The sequence below is a fragment of the Salmo trutta genome, chromosome 21, assembly GCF_901001165.1.
Source record: "Salmo trutta chromosome 21, fSalTru1.1, whole genome shotgun sequence".
NCBI classification, from domain to species: domain Eukaryota; kingdom Metazoa; phylum Chordata; class Actinopteri; order Salmoniformes; family Salmonidae; genus Salmo; species Salmo trutta.
This window is the reverse complement of record NC_042977.1, coordinates 35,855,546-35,878,722: the sequence shown is the minus strand read 5'-3', so window position 1 is coordinate 35,878,722 and position 23,177 is coordinate 35,855,546. Positions and strand designations below refer to the sequence as shown.

General features: G+C 42.8%; 1 protein-coding gene across 1 annotated transcript; it reads right to left on the bottom strand.

Annotated features, from left to right (window-relative positions):
• Window positions 1-2,354: 2,354 nt before the first annotated feature.
• Window positions 2,355-21,884, bottom strand: LOC115157316 (matrix metalloproteinase-14). The gene is made up of 10 exons (XM_029705471.1): window positions 21,248-21,884; window positions 10,645-10,793; window positions 10,309-10,431; window positions 9,742-10,049; window positions 9,083-9,244; window positions 8,732-8,898; window positions 6,918-7,056; window positions 6,625-6,775; window positions 2,997-3,112; window positions 2,355-2,844 (listed from the first exon to the last, which is right to left on the bottom strand). The coding sequence occupies exons 1-10, from the start codon at window positions 21,344-21,346 to the stop codon at window positions 2,468-2,470; spliced, it is 1,791 nt and encodes a 596-aa protein (XP_029561331.1). The 5' UTR covers window positions 21,347-21,884; the 3' UTR covers window positions 2,355-2,467.
• Window positions 21,885-23,177: the final 1,293 nt, after the last annotated feature.

Here is a 23,177-nt window from a genome sequence, read left to right as displayed (position 1 = left end):
TCGACCTAAATCATTTTAACACAATAGGAAAATGCACTACCTCAACATAATTGCCCAAACGTCATGCTTTAATCATAACATTGAATATGTTAACTAAAGTGATTTCCTTTCTCTCTCTTTCTCATTAGCGGTTAGGAGACGCCTTAGCCAGTTGCTTCATGATTTGATTGCTTGCTTTATTGGCTCATATAACACACACACACACACACACACACACACACACACACACACACACACACACACACACACACACACACACACACACACACACACACACACACACACACACACACCCTATAGCCGAGATATGTTTTCCTGCCATGAACGCCACATGGTTTACACAATCCTCTTCATTCCTAGTTTCATTTAATCCTTGGACATGGTCTTTATTTTCCGACCCAGTTTCAGGCCTGCCAGTTGCCAAGCACCAGTAAGAGAGTCGAGCTTTTGGGGAGCAAGAACCCTGGAGGTAAAGGAAGGGTGAGTATGGGACCAGTTGCTGAACGATGGCAAGGTGGAGCAATATGGAGAGTAGGTAAGCAGTAAGGGTGAATGATTACAATACCAGGGTGATATTGAGCTTCAGTTAGGATTTTACTTGCGTAAGTTGTTTACGAAGTCATTTGTTAAGGAGTGCCTCTGAGTGCCTGAGTGTATATGCCTGTGTATGTCTGTGACTGACCACTTAGTGCTGAAACAAAAATAAAGAGCACATATAACTATGCATTTTTTAAAACATTTTATTTTAAAGAAAAGTATTAAAGTGAAAAAGATAGGCACAATCTTATTCAAATACTTTAAATACAGTAGTTATAATTATTATAATTATAAAAATGGATATCATTATTATTGTTCTAAATACTAGTAAACCTTTGCGTCCCTGAAAAATAAAAACAGCACCACGATTTGAGAACTGTAAACAAGTGCAATGACAAAAAGGAGTCATTTTCATATCTTCTATTTATTGCATTGAGATGGAAAAACAATCAAGTTTCACAAAATAATATCCCCATCCCATTCCCTTTCCCCCAAATCAAATATACATTTAAGGCCACTTTCAAAATGTACTTCCCTGTCCAGCAGGACATTTAATGACAATGTACACAAACACATTCTATACATGGAGAACAAAAAACAATAGTACTAGACATAATAATAATGACAACATCATTGATAATAATAATAATCATAATTATAATCATTATAATAATCATTAAAACACTGCATGACATTAAAGAATATTAAGCACTGTCGTGGAATCATTCTAATCAGAAGGAGAGACTTTTACATTTCTTCAAAACAAGTCAACTTTATTATTTCATTATTGCAGTAATGGAGCTTGTCAACGAGCCCCCCGTAGGTGATTCAATGAGAGCCCAACCAGCAGGACTAAGCCACAGCATTTGATAGAAAAGTCCATCCTTCTGGATGTTCATGACAAATCCCAGATGTATAGAATGGGTCACAAGGTTAAGATTCATATGAAAGATACTAATAATTAACAGCAAAACAGTATCTGCTGTAAAGACTCTTCTCATTGTGTAGAAAGCAGGGTCTGGCCCCCCAATTCCATAGTAGGTGCCAGGCGCACCGGTTTGTGTCAAGAACTGCAACAATGCTGGGTTTTTTACGCTCAACAGTTTCCTGTGTGTATCAAGAATGGTCCTCCACCCAAATGACATCCAGACAAATTGGTACAACTGTGGGAAGCATTGGAGTCAACATGGGCCAGCATCCCTGTGGAACGCTTTCGACACCTTGTAGAGTCTATTCCCCAACGAATTGAGGCTGTTCTGAGGGCAAAAGGGGAGGGTGCAACTCAATATTAGGAAGGTGTTCCTAATGTTTGGTAAACTCAGTGTTTATCCCCTCTCTCTTCAGACCGTTCATAGTTCATGTGATATAACTGAGATACTGTATATGAGGCAACACTTAATAGGTGATTGGCTTTGACAGAATCTAGCATCCTCTACTAACATGGAGCAGAACATCACATGACGCTGGTTGTATTCTTTAACACAATAGGGGCTGGAATGGATGGATGGAGGCACTGAACATAATTATGTTCAAATAAAGCTGAAATTTACCAGGACACAAACACTGACGACAACAACTGAAAAACAAAATTAAAAAAGGCTAAACAAACAGCGATGAGCTGGCGTCAACAACCACAATGAGAGAACAGAAGAGGGGGCAGAAATAGAGGAACAGAGAGGGAGTGAAAGAGAAAAAGGAATCTATTCCATATTTAAGTTGCCCCGGTAAGGAATATCTAAGCTACAGCTAACAAATATATCTTGCTCTGGCTAACCTTCGCTCACAGTCCACAGATCCCTTTGACTTTAGTTCTCTCATTTTTCTCCCTCATCTCCACTCGAATTTCCCTCTGTTTGCTCTTTTCTCTCATATTCAGTCCCTCTCAACTCTTCAACCTCCTCTCGTTCCTTCTTTCTCGCTCTCCTTCCCTCTACACCTTGTCCAGTAGTGAGCGTTGACAGTAGAGGAGACGGCGTGGGGTGCCGTACCTGCGGAAGAACAGCAGTGCCCCCAGAGTGAGGATCACACACACCAGCAGCATGAGGGGAACCACCACCGCCGCCGCCACGCCCGCACCTCCGCCAGATCCTCCCTCCTCCTTGATGATGATCACCTTCGTCTCATCTCTATCCTCCTTTCTGTCTTCCCGGTCTTGTCCTCCACCCCCTCTCCCTCCGTCAGTCTTGGGGTCCTCCTCTGGACAGCCCATCCAGTCTTTAAGAGCAGACTTGGGGTATCCAGGCTCAACACGAAGCTTCTGGTTGTTGAATTTCCAATACTCATTGGCTTTGTAGAAGTAGGTGTATCCTGAGAGAGAAATACAGTGTGGAGATAAAGATTAACAAAATAAATCCAAAGTTGGGATAACTTTTTTTTCTCTAGATTTAAACAGAAAAAAGACCCACTGCACGCATGCATGCACCCACACACACGTACACAAAAACACACAGGATGGTTACCTTGGTCTCTGCTCATGATGCCAGCTTTAATATTGTCAGGGACGCCCTGCCACACACTGATGGGTTTGGGGAATTCTGGGTCCACAGAGCGTGAGTCCTCATTGTATCGATAGTACCTAACATGGGGAGAGATAGACATGTTTCAGTTCAACCTCAGTGCATCCGCATATCTCTCTATCTCTGGTCTGTGCTGATCTCACACCTACAGGCCTATTATTCTTCCAAAGATGTGGTTGCTCAGCTGGTGTGCTCTGGGTTATGAGATGTAAGCCTGGTGAGCCACTGAAAGACAAAACCTGCCGGAGACAGACGTTCTGGTTCTCTTAGCTTGGCCTCTTTGAGTTCAGCCGGATAACTGATATTCAGTTTTATTTATTTTATTTTATTTCACCTTTATTTAACCAGGTAGGCTAGTTGAGAACGAGTTCTCATTTGCAACTGCGACCTGGCCAAGATAAAGCATAGCAATTCGACACATACAACAACACAGAGTTACACATGGAATAAACAAAACATACAGTCAATAATACAGCAGAACAAAAGAAAACAAAAAGTCTATATACAGTGAGTGCAAATGAGGTAAGTTAAGGAAATAAATTGGCCATGGTGGCGAAGTAATTACAATATAGCAATTAAACACTGGAATGGTAGATGTGGAGAAGATGAATATGCAAGTAGAGATACTGGGGTGCAAAGGAGCACGATAAATAAATAAATACAGTATGGGGATGAGGTAGGTAGATAGATGGGCTGTTTACAGATGGGCTATGTACAGGTGCAGTGATCTGTGAGCTGCTCTGACATCTGGTGCTTAAAGCTAGTGAGGGAGATATGAGTCTCCAGCTTCAGAGATTTTTGCAGTTCGTTCCAGTCATTGGCAGCAGAGAACTGGAAGGAAAGGCGGCCAAAGAAGGAATTGGCTTTGGGGGTGACCAGTGAGATATACCTGCTGGAGAAACATGCTACGATTGGGGGCTGCTATGGTGACCAGTGAGCTGAGACAAGGCGGGGCTTTACCTAGCAAAGACTTGTAGATAACCTGTAGCCAGTGGGTTTGGCGACGAGTATGAAGCGAGGGCCAACCAACGAGAGCGTGCAGGTCGCAATGGTGGGTAGTGCATGGGGCTTTGGTGACAAAACGGATGGCACTGTGATAGACTGCATCCAGTTTGTTGACTAGAGTGTTGGAGGCTATTTTATAGATGACATCACCGAAGTCGAGGATCGGTAGGATGGTCAGTTTTACGAGGGTGTGTTTGGCAGCATGAGTGAAGGATGCTTTGTTGCGATATAAGAAGCCGATTCTAGATTCAATTTTGGATTGGAGATGCTTAATGTGAGTCTGGAAGGAGAGTTTACAGTCTAACCAGACACCCAGGTATTTGTAGTTATCCACGTATTCTAAGTCAGAGCCGTCCAGAGTAGTGATGCTGGACGGGCGAGCAGGTGCGGGCAGTGATCGATTGAATAGCATGCATTTAGTTTTACCTGCGTTTAAGAGCAGTTGGAGGCCACGGAAGGAGAGTTGTATGGCATTGAAGCTCGTCTGGAGGTTAGTTAACACAGTGTCCAAAGAGGGGCCAGAAGTATACAGAATGGTGTTGTCTGCGTAGAGGTGGATCAGAGAATCACCAGCAGCAAGAGCAACATCATTGACGTATACAGAGAAGAGAGTCGGCCCGACAATTGAACCCTGTGGCACACCAATAGAGACTGCCAGAGGTCCAGACAACAGGCCCTCCGATTTGACACACTAAACTCTATCAGAAAAGTAGTTGGTAAACCAGGCGAGGCAATCATTTGAGAAACCAAGGCTGTCGAGTTTGCCAATAAGAATGTGGTGATTGACAGAGTCAAAAGCCTTGGCCAGGTCGATGAATACGGCTGCACAGTAAAGTCTCTTATCGATGGCGGTTATGATGTCGTTTAGGACCTTGAGCGTGGCTGAGGTGCACCCATGACCAGCTCTGAAACCAGATTGCATAGCGGAGAAGGTACGGTGGGATTTGAAATGGTCGGTAATCTGTTTGTTAACTTGGCTTTCAAAGATCTTAGAAAGACAGGGTAGGATAGATATAGGTCTGTAGCAGTTCGGGTCTAGAGTGTCACCCCCTTTGAAGAGGGGGATGACCGCGACAGCTTTCCAATCTTTGGGAATCTCAAGACGATACGAAAGAGAGGTTGAACAGGCTAGTAATAGGGGTTGCAACAATTTCGGCAGATCATTTTAGAAAGAGAGGGTCCAGATTGTCTAGCCCGGCTGATTTGTATGGGTCCAGATTTTGCAGCTCTTTCAGAACATCAGCTATCTGGATTTGGGTGAAGGAGAAATGGTGGGGGCTTTGGCGGGTTGCTGTGGAGGGTGCCAGTAAGTTGACCGGGGTAGGGGTAGCCAGGTGGTAAGCATGGCCAGCCGTAGAGAAATGCTTATTGAAATTCTCAATTATAGTGGATTTATCGGTGGTAACAGTGTTTCCTAGCCACACAGCAGTGGGGATTTGGGAGGAGGTGCTCTTACTCTCCATGGACTTTACAGTGTCCCAGATCGTTTTTGAGTTAGTACTACAGGATGCAAATTTCTGTTTGAAAAAGCTAGCCTTAGCTTTTCTAACTGCCTGTGTATATTTGTTCCTAACTTCCCTAAAAAGTTGCATATCACGGGGGCTATTCGATGCTAATGCAAAACGCCACAGGATGTTTTTGTGCTGGTCAAGGGCAGACAGGTCTGGAGTGAACCAAGGACTATATCTATTCCTAGTTCAACATTTTTTGAGTGGGGCATGCTTATTTAAGATGGTGAGGAAGGCACTTTTAAAGAATAGCCAGGCGTGTGTGTGTGTGTGTGTGTGTGTGTGTGTGTGTGTGTGTGTGTGTGTGTGTGTGTGTGTGTTATATGAGCCAATAAAGCAAGCAATCAAATCATGAACTGACGGGACGAGGTCAATGTCATTCCAGGATACCCCGGCCAGGTCGATTAGAAAGGCCTGCTCGCAGAAGTGTTTTAGGGAGCGTTTGACAGTGATGAGGGGTGGTCGTTTGGTCGCAGCCCCATTACGGATGCAGGCAATGAGGCAGTGATCGCTGAGATCTTGATTGAAAACAGCAGAGGTGTATTTGGAGGGCGAGTTAGTTAGGATGACATCTATGAGGGTGCCCGTGTTTACGGATTTGGGGTTGTACCTGGTAGGTTCATTGATCATTTGTGTGAGATTGAGGGCATCAAGCTTAGATTGTAGGATGGCCGGGGTGTTAAGCATGTCCCAGTTTAGGTCACCTAGTAGCACGAGCTCAGAAGATAGATGGGGGGCAATCAATTCACATATGGTATCGAGGGCACAGCTGGGGGCAGAGGGAGGTCTATAGCAAGCGGCAACAGTGAGAAACTGAATAGTGAATAGTATCATTGTAGCATTTCTGTGTTTCACATCACTGGTTTTACTTCTCCATCTCAAAAGTCAGAGGCACTTATTTGGGAAATTTGCTATCATCTTATGGCCAAATAGAGCAATTCATGACAGAGAAATATGATGTTTTCAACGTTCTTTAGTCTTGTACGCTCCACTCCACTCTGTCATGTAATGTTGACCTAAACAAAGACACAGAGACAATCAGATGCAAAAAGACTGACTTGTGTCCTCTGAAGAAGTATGTCTTGCCGGTGGGGGTGTAGAAGAGAGCAGCGTCTATTTTGTCTTTGGGTAGACCACTTCCAATCTCCTTCAGAGGCTTGGGGTAGCCATCCTCCAGAAGAGACTCCTTGAAAACCCAGTGCCTGGCTCCTACACAGAGTGAGAGAGAGAATCTGAATGAGTGGTTTTCCTCAGTAATGATATCTAATTTAATGGGAATAGTAGGCTACGTAAATATTGTGACGGAGCCTTAACAGAGGTTGTAATGTAAACAGAGTAAAGTCAAATTTACCTTTGAAAAATACAAAGTTGCCATCATCCCTTTCATAAGCAGCATTGATGTTTGACGGCAGGCCCCTCCAGAAATGCCCTATTGGCATTGGGTACCCATCCAGAACCGCGTTGTTACGGACTCTCCAGAACCACTTATCCTGAAGGAGAGAGAGACAGGATCAATACCTCTACAAACTAAATATACATGTATATACAGTCGTGGCCAAAAGTTTTGAGAACGACACAAATATTAATTTCCACAAAGTTTGCAGCTTCAGTGTCTTTAGATATTTTTGACAGATGTTACTATGGAATACTGAAGTATAATTACAAGCATTTCATAAGTGTCAAAGGCTTTTATTGACAATTACATGAAGTTGATGCAAAGAGTCAATATTTGCAGTGTTGACCCGTCTTTTTCAAGACCTCTGCAATCCGCCCTGGCATGCTGTCAATTAACTTCTGGGCCACATCCTGACTGATGGCAGCCCATTCTTGCATAATCAATGCTTGGAGTTTGTCAGAATTTGTGGGTTTTTGTTTGTCCACCCGCCTCTTGAGGATTGACCACAAGTTCTCCATGGGATTAAGGTCTGGGGAGTTTCCTGGCCATGGACCCAATATATCGATGTTTTGTTCCCCAAGCCACTTAGTTATCACTTTTGCCTTATGGCAAGGTGCTCCATCATGCTGGAAACGGCATTATTCGCCACCAAACTGTTCCTGGATGGTTGGGAGAAGTTGCTCTCGGAGGATGTGTTGGTACCATTCTTTATTCATGGCTGTGTTCTTAGGCAAAATTGTGAGTGAGCCCACTCCCTTGGCTGAGAAGCAACCCCACACATGAATGGTCTCAGAATGCTTTACTGTTGGCATGACACAGGACTAATGGTAGCGCTCACCTTGTCTTCTCCGGACAAGCTTTTTTCCGGATGCCCCAAACAATCGGAAAAGGGATTCATCAGAGAAAATGACTTTACCCCAGTCCTCAGCAGTCCAATCCCTGTACCTTTTGCAGAATATCAGTCTGTCCCTGATGTTTTTCCTGGAGAGAAGTGGCTTCTTTGCTGCCCTTCTTGACACCAGGCCATCCTCCAAAAGTCTTCGCCTCACTGTGCGTGCAGATGCACTCACACCTGCCAGCTGCCATTCCTGAGCAAGCTCTGTACTGGTGGTACCCCGATCCCGCAGCTGAATCAACTTTAGGAGACGGTCCTGGCTCTTGCTGGACTTTCTTGGGCGCCCTGAAGCCTTCTTCGCAACAATTGAACCGGTCTCCTTGAAGTTCTTGATGATCCGATAAATGGTTGATTTAGGTGCAATCTTACTGGCAGCAATATCCTTGCCTGTGAAGCCCTTTTTGTGCAAAGCAATGATGACGGCACGTGTTTCCTTGTAGGTAACCATGATTGACAGAGAAAGAACAATGATTCCAAGCACCACCCTCCTTTTGAAACTTCCAGTCTGTTATTCGAACTCAATCAGCATGACAGAGTGATCCCCAGCCTTGTCCTCGTCAACACTCACAGCTGTGTTAACTAGAGAATCACTGACATGATGTCAGCTGGTCCTTTTGTGGCAGGGCTGAAATGCAGTGGAAATGTTTTTTGGGGATTCAGTTCAGTTTGCATGGCAAAGAGGGACTTTGCAATTAATTGCAATTCATCTGATCACTCTTCATAACATTCTGGAGTATATGCAAATTGCCATCATACAAACTGAGGCAGCAGACTATGTGAAAATTAATATTTGTGTCATTCTCAAAACTATTGGCCACGACTGTACACACAACGACAAAGCTGATTTCAGCTATACATATCTGTAATTAAGTACCTTGAACACAAACATTTCTCCTCGGAGGATGGCGATGGTGTCAAAGTGTCCCTCACAGATGTCAGGACCAAAGCCAGGGTTGTATGGGGTGTGAGTGGGTTTGGGTGGGTGGTGAGGGGAGCGTGGGGTAGGTGGAGGAGGGCGAGGTCCACCACCTGATCTACCCCCTGCAGGATAGCGGGAGATAGAAATAAATGGTCAATGTAATCCTCTACTACTATCATTACATAGGCTCTTTTTTTGTGATCTGATAAAAATTAACTCTGGGCCCTAGTTACAGCCTAGATACAGTAGAACAACTAACAGTAATGATAATGAATGATAATGCATTTTCTCTTAGCCTTTGCTCACCATAGATTTGCTGTATTCCCCTGAGGTCATCTTCAGGAAGCTGGAAGTTCTCGGTGTCCATCCACTGGTAGAATGGAGCCATGATGGCAGATGGGTCGTTGGAGTGCTCCAGGCCAAGAGCATGACCCAGCTCATGTACCGACACCAGGAACACGTCATTGCCTAAGACCAAAAGAACCATGTCAATACCATAACACAGTATCTGAGAAAGAAGGCACCATGTCATCACCATCACCTTAAATTGTCCCATGAAATTCAATCTTGTATAACAATAGCTTAAGTGTGCATGTATAGCAAAAGCACTATTCAAATGTAACTGACTAGAAGCATCTAAAGTATCGACACCCTATTTCTATGGTTTTAAATAGCAGGCCTCTCTTTCACCATCAAAACTAAAAACTAAACAAATCTGTAGATCATTCATTTTCCCCACACAAACACGGCCTGGAGATAAGTTCAAAACACAAACACGGCCTGGAGATAAGTTCAAAACACAAACACGTTGGGGCCTGTTGATGGTGTGTTTTATGGCCTGCTGCTCACAACTGCCCGGGGAGCATGGTAACTCTCAACAGGTTAAACTGGTTTTCCTGACATCGGGAATCAAACATGAATTTCCCGTCATAATGTTCCTCTTCCAAACACTCAAGGTCACTCACCTGACAGATCACTGTTGCCGACCGTCCAGGGCTCTGCAGAGTCAAAGTGAGTGTCTCCCCCTATGCCGTTACCGGGGAAGTAGGCGTGTGCCAAGAAGCCCCCTTCACCATCGAAGGGACTGGCATCGCCATGGAAACCCTCACCGAAGAAGAGCATGATGTCTGCCATGTCCACCACCTTGTCCCGTATGTGACTGTAGGGGATCTCCCTGAAGCGTAGAGGGGTCACATTCTCCCACACCTTGAAGGCCTTCCTGATAGCCTCATTGGTATTATACTCCCCCACCTTAGGGGTGTAGTTCTGTATACTGAGAGAGGGAGAGAGGAGGCACCGTTAGAGAGAAAAGAGAACCGTTTGTGAAAGGAGGAAGATGGAGACAGAGGGGGAATAAGAGAGGAAACGGTGATACACTTTACTGGCATATTAAGTCACTGGGGAATTTCTGAAAATCTGGTTGAGGTGAGGGGAATTTACAGTATGACTTGACATGACTTCACCAAATGGGTTGTGGGTGTTCTTTTCATTTTTACCCTACACATGCACTTAGAGTTGGAGGGCTAACCTACCAATAGGTGAGATCGGTCTTGTCCCATTTCAAGCCCTGGATAGCATAGCGCTTCTTTCTCAGGTTGCTCTTCAGCACAGTGCCAAACTTGTCTGGAACTCCACAGCGCGGCCGCTTCATCGCCCTGGCAAACACAATTCAGGGACTGGTCACACAATGCCCAGTATAATCTCTATCTTGGAAACAGGTCATTGATTCATTTAACTTTGAATCAGTGAGTTCACACAGGTAAGACCATGCGTTTTCCTTGCCACATGACCTGACCAGAAAAAACTCCTACAAGTAGGGTAATATGGTACTGAACCTGCAACAGTTGTTCAGCATGAAAGGGACTCACTCTAAAGTGTTATTGTCGATAGAGCCGGTGATGGTCAGGCCGTAGAATCTCTGCATGGCTGTGATGGCCGTGGTGATGGAGTAAGGGGAGCGGGCAGCATGTGTCCGCAGGTCACCTGGCGGCAGGTAGCCATATTGCTGCAACCACACCTGAAACATGGAGGTTGTACTGTTACAACATGTCTCAAATGGGTGAAGAATTAATATACTATGAATAAATCAGAATACTGTATGTATAGTATATGGATGCTCATTCAAAATCTGTTGAATGTCTTCAAATAAGACAGAGTGGGCTCTGGTGTTGATATACATTTCACAATGACATAAAGAACAAATAAGCTCTAATTTAGGTTGTCATATGTTTTGGCTTGCAGGAGAAGCACAATGTCCACAAACAGGTGCTGGTCATTCCAATGGGTAAGTATAAAAGTATTCAAACATCAACACTACTCTTCCGTGACTGTGTCCAGCCAGCCCAATGGGATTCTGGTCAATTTGACCAAAGCTGATGTACTGAAACCAAACCAGGACAAAATGGCACCTACAAAGACAGCTCAGATTTCACTAAAGCCCTTGTAGGGAAAATTCAGAATCCTGGTAGACAAAAACTGAACAGTGAAACTGAAAACACTCTGTTGGTAAAATATGTCCACATTGTACGCTACGAACTATAGTACTCTGGTGGCTTTTTCATTGTGTTTGTGTGTACATGGCAAACATGGTCTCTATTGGACTACAGCGGTGTAGTTTTTGATCGAGACCATGCTCCAAATATATGTCATAATTGTTTGAGCAGAGATTTTTATTCGAGTCTGGTCTCTTCAGTAAGGGGTGTCCTTACATCCCTATAGGTCTAGGGTGGCCTCGCTTTCCAGGCTTCTCCTTGTAAGATTACAGTGTTTAGCTGCACTAGAGAAGGTGCCGAATGATTATATATCTGACCTTACTTTCCCCTGGAAGCTTATTAAACTCTGGTGCCTCCCTCTCCCTATTTGGAGCAGAACCAGTGGCTGGGTCCCAAACCTCTCCCACGCAGTTTCAGCTCTACCCATTCTCCCCCCCCCAAACAGGAGTTGGAGGTAGTGAAAGCTGATACCTCTCTGATATTCTTTACCGAACACATCCTGACTTGAACATTGTCAATAAGCTAGCACACAGCCAGGAAGTGTTATTCCCAACTCTAAATACAATTTGTTTGATTGTATGTTTGACCTTAAACTATTTAGTTCTTCACAAAAGTAGACTAAACTCTTCAGTTGCATTAATGTCAGTCTCTATGGAAACAGCACAGTCAGTCAGTCAGTCAGTCTGTCAGTCAGTCATTTTACTGGGAATTTCTCTATGATCCCATCCAAACCTCAAAGTCAAAACCTCTCAACCCTACCCGTCTCTCTGTCCTCTTCTCTCCCCACTCCTCCTTCCCCTCTCCCTCTCTTTTCTAACATGGAAAACCCAAAGGCCTGAGGGTAAATAATTGTGAACAACCACACCCTGTGCACAGCCAGTATATCGTTACCATAGTGTATGTAACTGCCTGGTAGGTTGGTGTCCATGTTCCAGGAACATAAAGAACACAACACTTTTAATTAACTAGTAATGATGCCATTTCAGCATTTTCTCTATCAACAGTAAAATGTCAGCAGTTTCATTATACTAGTGCAGGCTCCTCAGTGGAGGAAGGGGAGGACCATCCTCCTCAGTGAATTTCATATATATAAAAATAGTGAAACATTAAACAAGTTCTCATTTTTAGAACTATACAAAATATATTCACATCACCAAATTATTTATTAAAACACACTGTTTTGCAATGAAGGTCTACAGTAGCCTCAGCAACACTCTGTAGGGTAGCACCATGCTGTAGCCTCTGGGTACATCGACTTCAAAACAAAACCTAGAAGGCTCATGGTTCTCACCACCTTCCATAGACTTACACAGTAATTATGACAACTTGACAAGCTGAAATTCGGCTTGGCCCCTAAGACCCTCAGAAACTTTTACAGATGCACAATTGAGAGCATCCTGTCGGGCTGTATCACTGCCTGGTATGGCAACTGCACCGCCTGGTACGGCAGCTGCACCGCCTGCAACCGCAGGGCTCTGCAGAGGGTGGTACGGTCTGCCCAACGCATCACCGGGGCACACTGCCTGCCCTCAAGGACAACTAACGCACCCGATGTCAAAGGAAGGCCAAAAACATCATCAAGGACATCAACCACACGAGCCACGGCCTGTTCACCCCGCTACCATCCAGAAGGCGAGGTCAGTATAGGTGCATCAAAGCTGGGACCAAAAGACTGAAAAACAGCTTCTATCTCAAGGCCATCAGACTGTTAAATAGCCATCACTAGCCGGCTACCACCCGGTTACTCAACCCTGCACCTTAGAGGCTGCTGCCCTATATACATAGACATGGAATCACTGGCCACTTTAATAATGGAACACTAGTCACTTTAATAATGTTTACATACTGCTTTACTAATTTCATATGTATATACTGTATTCTACTGTATGCTAGTCAATGCCACTCTGACATTGCTCGTCCTAATATTTATATATTTCTTTATTCCATTATTTTACTTTTAGATTTGTGTATTATTGTGAATCGTTAGATACTACTGCACTGTTGGAGCTAGGACCACAAGCATTTCGCTACACCCGCAATAACATCTGCTAAATATGTGTATGTGACCAATAACATCTGCTAAATATGTGTATGTGACCAATAACATCTGCTAAATATGTGTATGTGACCAATAACATCTGCTAAATATGTGTATGTAACCTATAACATCTGCTAAATATGTGTATGTGACCAATAACATCTGCTAAATATGTGTATGTGTCACGGTTGTCTGGAGAGACGGACCAAGGCACAGCGTGCTCTGAGTTCCACATCTTTATTTATGTGAAACTTACAAAAACAAAAAGGAAACAAACAACGAACCGTAACATAAGCGATGCAGCATGCACTAACTCATATAACATTCCACAAAAACCAGTGTGGAAATGGCTGCATAAATATGATCCCCAATCAGAGACAACGATAAACAGCTGCCTCTGATTGGGAACCATACCAGGCCAACAAAGACATAAAACAACCTAGATAACCTAGATAACCCACCCTAGTCACACCCTGACCTAACCAACATAGAGAATAAAAGGCCTGTCAGGGCGTGACAGTATGTGACCAATAACATCTGCTAAATATGTGTATGTGACCAATAACATCTGCTAAATATGTGTATGTGACGAATAAAATTTGATTTGAACATCCGGTGAAATAATCAGAGAATTAATCTAGTACTGAAAGCATAAGCTACAGCTAGCTAGCACTGCAGTGCATAAAATGTGGACAGTAGCTGACTTAAAGAGAAAGACAACAGTTGAACAGTTTTGAACAAATGTATTTATTTAAAAATGAAGGAGAAGCAAGAGAGAGAGAGCGCTAACTATATTTCAAAGTATATATTTTTTTCAGAGAGAAAGAGCTATATTTGGTATCTTTTTCAACATTCACTTAGCTAGCAAATGCAGCTAGCTAGTTTAGCCTACTCAAACACCCGGCTCAAACAGAGAGGGATGCTATGTTAGTTAGCTGACTATGACTATCCAACACTAGAACTTTTCCAAGTCAAGGTAAACTTTTGGCTTTATTAATTGATTACGACAGTGGCCCGCTGGTGTAACAGCTAAACTGCATTGACTGAACTGCATGATTGTAGCGGGTTTACTAACGCGTTAGTTCTAGTAGTTCTAGACTATGACGCTCTAGACTATGACGTGACAATGCTGTAGGATGTGTGTAGCGGTCAGCGGTCATGATATGAAGGTTTGGCTTGGAAAGGTTTTCTCGCCTGGTCACAGACAGCTGATGTGTTCTGCACTGAAGTCCACAAGCAAAGGGAAAAGGGGAGAGGAGGAGCGCGCATAGATAGTTGCGAGAAGGAATTATTTATACACAACGAGAAAAGTGATCATGCCGGTGAAGCCCAGCCCAGGTGTTGTGGAGGACAGCTCACGACTCCTAACCGTGGCCCTTCAGTCCGTTCGGGATGAGCGACACCGCGTCTCTTACTTAAGTTATATTTATCCTAAATCACAAATGTACCTAATTTTATTGATAAACAGGAAGTAATCTAGCTGAATACAAGACGTGTATTCATTGCGCCGATTCTGTTGAAAAACATTTTTCTTAAACGGAAGCAAACAGAAGAAAACAGGGATAAACATACCAGAATTTCTTATTTGCAACTGTTGGACTAATGATTACACCCCACTTCAGCTAGATGCAGGCAAGAGTGTGCAAGGTGGTATTGAATGTGTCACTATCTGTCATATTGATTACTCAAAATTCTCTAGACGCGTGTGCGTGCTTTGAATGGAGGGGACTAATCTCTCTCGGGGAGACCCTGCTCTCTGTGTTAAGACTTAATATGTGAAAGAGGTCTTTCATCATGAAAAAGAGGGGATGGTGAAGCGTGTAATTCATGGATTATGATAATAGAAATATAATGGAGGTGTGAGGACATTTCTTAGAGGAATAGTTTGTTTCAGGACAAGATTCAATTCTATGCTTGATATAAGGCCACAGCTGCTGTTTCTGAGGCCACTATACCTTTCATTCCAGTCTTCTATCTAGGTCTTTCATAGTGTGTGTTGTTGTTAGACTGTATTTAAAATGGATGTATGAGCGAGAGAGCCATTGATCAACACTGAATACTTGTTTCAACCATAAGCCTAGTGAGTCCCACTCCTCCCATCCATGGTCCCATTGGTGGGTCCACAAAGAACAGTCTTTAAGTGTTCTTCAATAAGGGTATGCTACTCCTAACTCTAGTCGTTTTGATCACTGAAGCCTAGAGAGTGAGTGGGCAGTGGGCAGTTATAGTGGTCCCTTTATTTGCTTTAGTTAGTTGAGTGAGTCAGAACTAGTATATAGACATTTTACATTAACAAAGTAACAAATTAATAGGCCTAAGCTTTTTAGAGGTAAGGATATGACTTCTCTGACCTTAAAAAGACTTACATGAAATTTGGCTCGGTTCTCCAGATTACTGATCCACTTAGTGTGTCACAATGACTACCAACAAACACAACAACAGAGCATGAGAAAGAAGCCTCATAGCTCATAGCTAGATACACAATGATCTGGCCCATACAAGACACTTGGCTTAGGAGCCACAGCACACAGTATTACAAATCACAACACACACATACACTACATGGCCAAAATATGTGGACACCCCTTCAAATGAGTGGATTCGGCTATTTCAGCCACACCCATTGCTGACAGGTGTATAAAATCGAGCACACAGCCATGCAATCTCCATAGACAAACATTGGCAGTAGAATGGCCTTACTAAAGAGCTAAGTGAATTTTTACGTGGCACCGTCATAGGATGCCACCTTTCCAACAAGTCAGTTTGTCAAATTTCTGCCCTGCTAGAGCAGCCCCAGTCAACTGTAAGTGCTGTTATTGTGAAGTGCAAACATCTAGGAGCAACAACGGCTCAGCTGCGAAGTGGTAGGCCACACAAGCTCACAGAACGGGACTGCCGAGTGCTGAAGTGCGTAGCGCGTAAAAAATCATCTGTCGTCGGTTACAACACTCACTACCGATTTCCAAACTGCCTCTGGAAGCAACGTCAGCACAAGAACTGTTTGTCGGGAGCTTCATGAAATGTGTTTCCATGATCGAGCAGCCACACACAAGCCTAAGATCACCATCCGCAATGCTAAGCTTTGGCTGAAGTGGTATAAAGCTCGTCAGATTGGACTCTGGAGCAGTGGAAACGCGTTCTCTGGAGTGATGAATCACACTTCACCATTTGGCAATCTGACAGACGAATCTGGGTTTGGCGGATGCCAGGAGAACGCTACCTGCCCCAACTCTAAAGTTTGGTGGAGGAGGAATAATGGTCTGGGGGTGTTTTTCATGGTTCGAGACCACTTAGTTCCAGTGAAAGGAGATCTTAACGATACAGCATACAATGACATTCTAGCCCTGACCCGAACCCCATCGAACACCTTTGGGATGAATTGGAACGCCGACTGCAAGCCAGACCAACTCCATATTAATGCCCATGATTTTGTAATGAGATGTTCGACGAGCAGGTGTCCACATACTTTTGGTCATGTAGTGTACATCATAAGAGTCAATAAACATAAAAGTGTCTGGATGGTGTTACAACATTATCGTCATAGATCTTCTATGTGGATGTTACTGATAAACCTCCCTGACTTCTGACTCGTCTCTACATGCACATAGTGTGTATGGGATTCCAGCTGTCTATGCAAACAGTCCTCTAGCCAGCATCAACAAGACTGAGCAAAAGAAGCAGCTCAGTTGATTGAGCATGGCACTTGTAACATCAGTGGTAGTAGTTTCAATTCCCACCACCCCCAATATGTAAAATGACTGTATGTTGCTTACGATAAAAGTGTCTGCTAAAAGGCATATATTGTTATTATATATACAGTTGAAGTCGGAAGTTTACACACGCTTAGGTTGGAGTCATTAAACTCGTTTTTTAACCACTCCACAAATTTATTGTAAACAAACTATAGTTTTGGCAAGTCGGTTAGGACATATACTTTGTGCATGACACAAGTCATTTTTCCAACAATTGTTTACAGACAGATTATTTCAGTTATAATTCACTGTATCACAAATCCAGTGGGTCAGAAGTTTACATACACTAAGTTGACTGTGCCTTTAAACAGCTTGGAAAATTCAGAAAATTATGTCATGGCTTAGAAGCTTCTGATAGGCTAATTGACATCATTTGAGTCAATTGGAGGTGAACCTGTGGATGTATTTCAAGGCCTACCTTCAAACTCAGTGCCTCCTTGCTTGACATCATGGGAAAATCAAAAGCAATCAGCCAAGAACTCAGATTTGTTTTTTTAGACAAGTCTGGTTCATCCTTGGGAGCAATTTCCAAATGCCTGAAGGTACCACGTTCATCTGTACAAACAATAGTATGCAAGTATAAACACCATGGAACTACGCAGCCATCATACCACTCAGGAAGGAGACGTGTTGTGTCTCCTAGAGATGAACGTACTTTGGTGTGAAAAGTGCAAATCAATCCCAGAACATCAGCAAAGGACCTTGTGAAGATGCTGGAGGAAACAAGTACAACATTATCTATATCCACAGTAAAATGAGTACTATATCGACATAACCTGAAAGGCCGCTCAGCAAGGAAGAAGCCACTGCTCTAAAACCTCCATAAAAAAGCCAGACTACGGTTTGCAACTGCACACGGGGACAAAGATCGTACTTTTTGGAGAAATGTCCTCTGGTCTGATGAAACAAAAATAGAACTGTTTGGCCATAATGACCATCGTTATGTTTGGAGGTAAAAGGGGGAGGCTTGCAAGCCGAAGAACACCATCCCAACCGTGAAGCACGGGGGTGGCCGCATCATGTTGTGGTGGTGCTTTGCTGTAGGAGGGACTGGTGCACTTCACAAAATAGATGGCATCATGAGGAAAGGAAAATGATGTGGATATATTGAAGCAACATCTCAAGACATCAGTCAGGAAGTTAAACCTTGGTCGCAAATGGGTCTTCCAAATGGACAATGACCCCAAGCATACTTCCAAAGTTGTGGCAAAATGGCTTAAGGACAACAAAGTCAAGGTATTGAAGTGGTCATCACAAAGCCCTAACCTCAATCCTATAGAAAATTTGTGGGCAGAACTGAAAAAGCGTGTGCGAGCAAGGAGGCCTACAAACCTGACTCAGTTACACCAGCTCTGTCAGGAGGAATGGGCCAAAATTCACCCAACTTATTGTGGGAAGCTTGTGGAAGGCTACCCAAAACATTTGACCCAAGTTAAACAATTTAAAGGCAATGCTACCAAATACTAATTGAGTGTATGTAAACTTCTGACCCACTGGGAATGTGATGAAAGAAATAAAAGCTGAAATAAATCATTCTCTATACAATTTTTCAGACATTCTTAAAATAAAGTGGTGATCCTAACTGACCTAAGATAGGGAATTTTTACGAGGAGTAAATGTCAGGAACTGTGAAAAACTGAGTTTAAATGTATTTGGCTAAGTTGTATGTACACTTCCGACTTCAACTGTATAATAAGTAACATTTTTGAAACATCCCACTGATGCCAAAGTCATTTGAGCATTAGCCAATTTGTCTGCATATCTTAATAACAGAGAATCTTCTTCTCAAAAGCAAAAACAAGGTCAGTCTAATATACTTAATTACATTATCATTATGATAAGGTTATAACTAAGACCCTGAGTATTTCCTGGTCAGGTTGTGTGGTCAGGAAACTGGGATGTAGACTCGTTGCCATGTTAGTACCCAGCAGTGCTGCTTGCGGATGTCTACTAAGTGTATGTGGCCTATGAGTAACATCCTGTCACACTGTGTATTGCCTAATTACATCATTCATAAACCTAAACCATCTTGTTCCCAAATTGCATCATCACAATGACTTATTTTCGGTTCCTTTTCATGTGGGCAGTACCCCCTTCCCTCTTTTTCTCTTTCTCCTTCCTTTGGCATTCCGTCATCTCCCACTCATTCACATTTCCTTGAAACTGGTTCCTTCTTTGTACTGACTAACACTCCTCCCTTTCTCCCCCCTCCCTCCCCCATCTCTGTGTCAGTCACTGTATGTGTTGTCATGGTCAGGCTGCAGTGAGACTAATTCAAGCAAAGAGGAAATCCCATGCCCACTTCCTATCTCTCCCTGAGGCCACAGGATATGCCACACCTGCCTACCTTCCATGACTGGTACTATGGTCTTCACACAGCTGCTTTTGAGCCCAGTCTAACGGACTATTAAACAGAACTGCTGATCTTGATTTACCGTTCATTTAGGGTATTATCACTCTCTCAATACCTAATGTGTAAGCTAGTGAGTGTTCTGGTGCAAAATGATGGCCAAGCATTACTCCTGTAAGAGTCTGTTTGAGAGACTCATTTTACCAGTAGTATTAAGTGTTTTGTTGGTGATTTACCCCAAAGCATTTAAAGGAGAAGCAGCAAAAAGCAGTCTGTCTAAATGACAAACTATCACTATCAGTGCTTCAGTTCCCTCTGAGAGACCTAGTAGCCTGCTTTCTGATAAATTGACAGTCTAATCTAGGTCAATGTAGTTCAATTATTCTTTACATATGCACAGCTGGAAATACAATCCAGGCACCTACATTACGCTAAGATTACAGTTAATGCGCCAGCAGTCAGATTAAAAACATCAAAACATCAAAAGGGCAGTGATGAAGTCAGAGCTTCCTGGGACATGATCTAGCTAACTGCATTGACCTAAATGGCAGATGTCTGTCAGTAGAGGGTGGGGTGCGTAAGGGTTTAACATCATGGTAACTTCCTGTAGTCGAAACAGGCGAGTCCTCCTCCACTGCTGACCACCAGACTATCATATCCTCAGAGGCAGCCCTTCTCTCTGTTAAACTCCCCTCCCCCAGTTCAACCCTAACTCAGGACAGATGTCAACAATTATCTCTGCATCTCTTTGAACTTGGATTCTATACTGCAACTATACCACAACTCTAAATGCCCTCTCCTTTCAGAAAGTGCCTCTGTACCTGACCACAATACAGAGACCATGGTATTTCTCCCATTTGCCTTCTTCTCTTTTTCTTTTCTCATCTCATCATATTTTGCAGCCTCAGCATTTCTAAGTGTTGTCATGCAAGCCATCAGCATTGTGGCCTGCTTCCTTTGGCTGCGGTCAGATCAATTCCACATCCACCCAGTTTTACTGTAATCTTGGATATCCTCAATCGCACTCAAAGATTGCGTAAGTAAGCAGTCTTTTAAAATATATATATATTATTATTATTATTAAGCTTTTGAAATTGTACAATCATGAAAGGGATGCTATTATATTCAGATGTATGTCCTTGCCTACCATGCGTATACATAGGTGGCTGGTGTTTGTGGGACAAGAGGTGTAACAATAAACATGTCAGACAAGTTATTTCCAAAGAATTCTTCCCAGAACAGTTAAAACTGAATTATATTTGTGAAATGTTTGATGTATACACCACCCAAGGCTAAAGAGAACCATTTTAATATTCTAAATGATATTTATCTGTACAATGTAGAGGAATATGACTGTACATTTTGTGTAAATGACATTGGAAGTAAGCAGTCCCGCTAGGTTATGAATATGTGCAATACAACTTCGATCGGAAGTGACTTTTTCGTAACAGGTGAGGAGAATTTAGGCAGCAGGTTATGGTAATTAGATTAAGTTTAGGAAAAGGGTTAAGGTTAGCTAAAATTCTCTCCTAACCTACTACGAAAAGTAACTTCCGGTCGTAGCTGCACTCCATCTAGTCACAAGCGTAGTTTTACTGACAGTCTGGCATCCCAGACTTGGGAAATTATTTCCACTTTTTTAACAGTAGGGACTATTGCTTTATAACAGATGAAATCATCATAATGCAAATTGTTTAAATAATGCATATTTGTTGCATATATTTAATAATAATATATGCCATTTGGCAGAACTTTTGTCCAAAGTGACAGTCATACATGCATGCCTTATTGAAAATGTATGCAACATCTCCCGTTGTTATTTGTTCTTTGACCACTCACCTCGTGTTTTACATCTTGTGGTGCCGCTCCTTGTGCGCTCAGGTCCCATGCCAACACGAGAAACAGCAGTTGGGAAAACGACTCTATCCAGAGTGCCATTCCTTGACCACGACACCCGTCCAAAAAGGCCCTGTTTTCCCCTCTATGACTTTTGCCAGATTCTTCAAGTAGGTATTTGTCAACAAATTTCAAGAGCCTACTAGACTACACATATAGGAAAAATGCTTCAAATGCAAAATAAGGTGTCAAAAATATTATTATCACTTGCATCCTATGTCGAAAATATACATATTCAACGTAGCTTGCTTCTAAAGAAAAAACAGATATATTTATAAACGCAGGATTAACTTGATTAAAGAAAGAAGTGCGACGGGTTGCATCAATGATTTGGCATCCGACGTTTTAACGCTAAATTTCCACTCTAACTATAATCGACCTACTTGTTTCTCTTTGTCCGCAGTCCTCAACGTTTTATCTAGTTCTTTGCATCTTCCCCAAACTTTTCCTTGTGATATCTTGATTCCTCTCTCACACAGCTGCAGATGTGGTAGTTTGAGAGTCCCTCTCGAGGCCTTTGTTGAAAACTACTAAGACCTCCCACTTCAACATGGGGCTTTCCCTTCTGCCTTGGCATAAAGGGGTATGGATAATTTAGCTGATGACCTTCGCAGAGATGTTGGGCAAATGGTGCCCAGTCAGCCTCTGTAGGCCAGTGGCTGTCGGTAACGTTTAAGATGAGGGAGGACGATTTTTTTTAATGAACATGGCGTTATTTCTATTACAGCATATTGGATGACTGTCATTCATATTCCATTCACAAAGCTCAATGTAACATCTATAGGTTTAGGCTACTACATGATACTCAAATTTTCCCTATACCCATCATGAGGATGCTACATCCTATCCTATGAATGAAAGTTTACAACGTAGATGCACAGGTCCAGAGGAAAATTAGGTGACAGACAGTGAAACATTCAATACCACCTTGCTATCTCTTGCCTTGATCTAGCTGATCAAGGGTGTAATCATTAGTCCAACAGTTGCAAGCGAGAGTTTCTATTGGACAAATTCAGGTATGTTTAACCCCGTTTCGTTCCATTTTCTTCTGTTCAAGAAATGTTTTTCAACAGAATCGTCAGAATGAATACACCCCTGATCAAACACAAACACAGTTCACTTTCATGGCAGCCACATACAAACAGCATGATCACTTTGCTTATTGTATAAATCATGGGCGCCACTTTGGTTTTGGAAGTGTGGGGGGACATAACCTTTTGGAATCTAAAGCTAATTTCCTGCATTTTCATACAATCCAATATGCTGTCTTTATTTAGAACAAAAAGTCAGCAAACATTTGCACAGTCATCAAGCTAGTTAAGAGATTATTATTAAATATGTTTAAGTGATTAATAAGACTGAACTAGATCAAAGGTAATTCAATAATAAATATTGTGTTGCACCTTTAACCAATAGCCTAACAAATGAACAACTCTTGAAAAAATACAGACTTTTAATTGTCTTTATTAAGACATCCTCTGTATCAAATTTCAGCCAGACCGACCAGCCAGGCCGAGCCGCCTGCACGCCCGACCCCCACCAGTCTAATCAGTAACTCACCTCTCTCCCAACACAATTTCCTTCCCAGGTCACACCTTAAAATGTTTTCATTCCCAACGGTAAGGTTTGGAAAAAAACAAAACAAAATAAACACATACACCTCAAATATACATTAACACACAGAAACAGCAAATCCTCCATATAATTAATCTCAAATGACTAGTTGTACTGTAGAGCTCTTTTTAATTGCACACAATATAGCTGGGTCACCCCGTCCTGTCCCTAGGGGTCCAACACCCTGCAGCACCCCAACCCAACGCACCCCACTCAGCTTTAGGATCTTAGTGAAACATACATTTTTTGTTTCGCGTGT

Excerpts from the sequence above, each read along its gene's own strand:
- LOC115157316 (XM_029705471.1), bottom strand. The coding sequence starts at position 21,346 with ATGGCACTCTGGATAGAGTCGTTTTCCCAACTGCTGTTTCTCGTGTTG. Across the intron at positions 6,776-6,917 it reads CAACTTTGTATTTTTCAAAG|GAGCCAGGCACTGGGTTTTC; the intron begins GTAAATTTGACT and ends CACTCTGTGTAG. Across the intron at positions 2,845-2,996 it reads CATCATGAGCAGAGACCAAG|GATACACCTACTTCTACAAA; the intron begins GTAACCATCCTG and ends TTTCTCTCTCAG.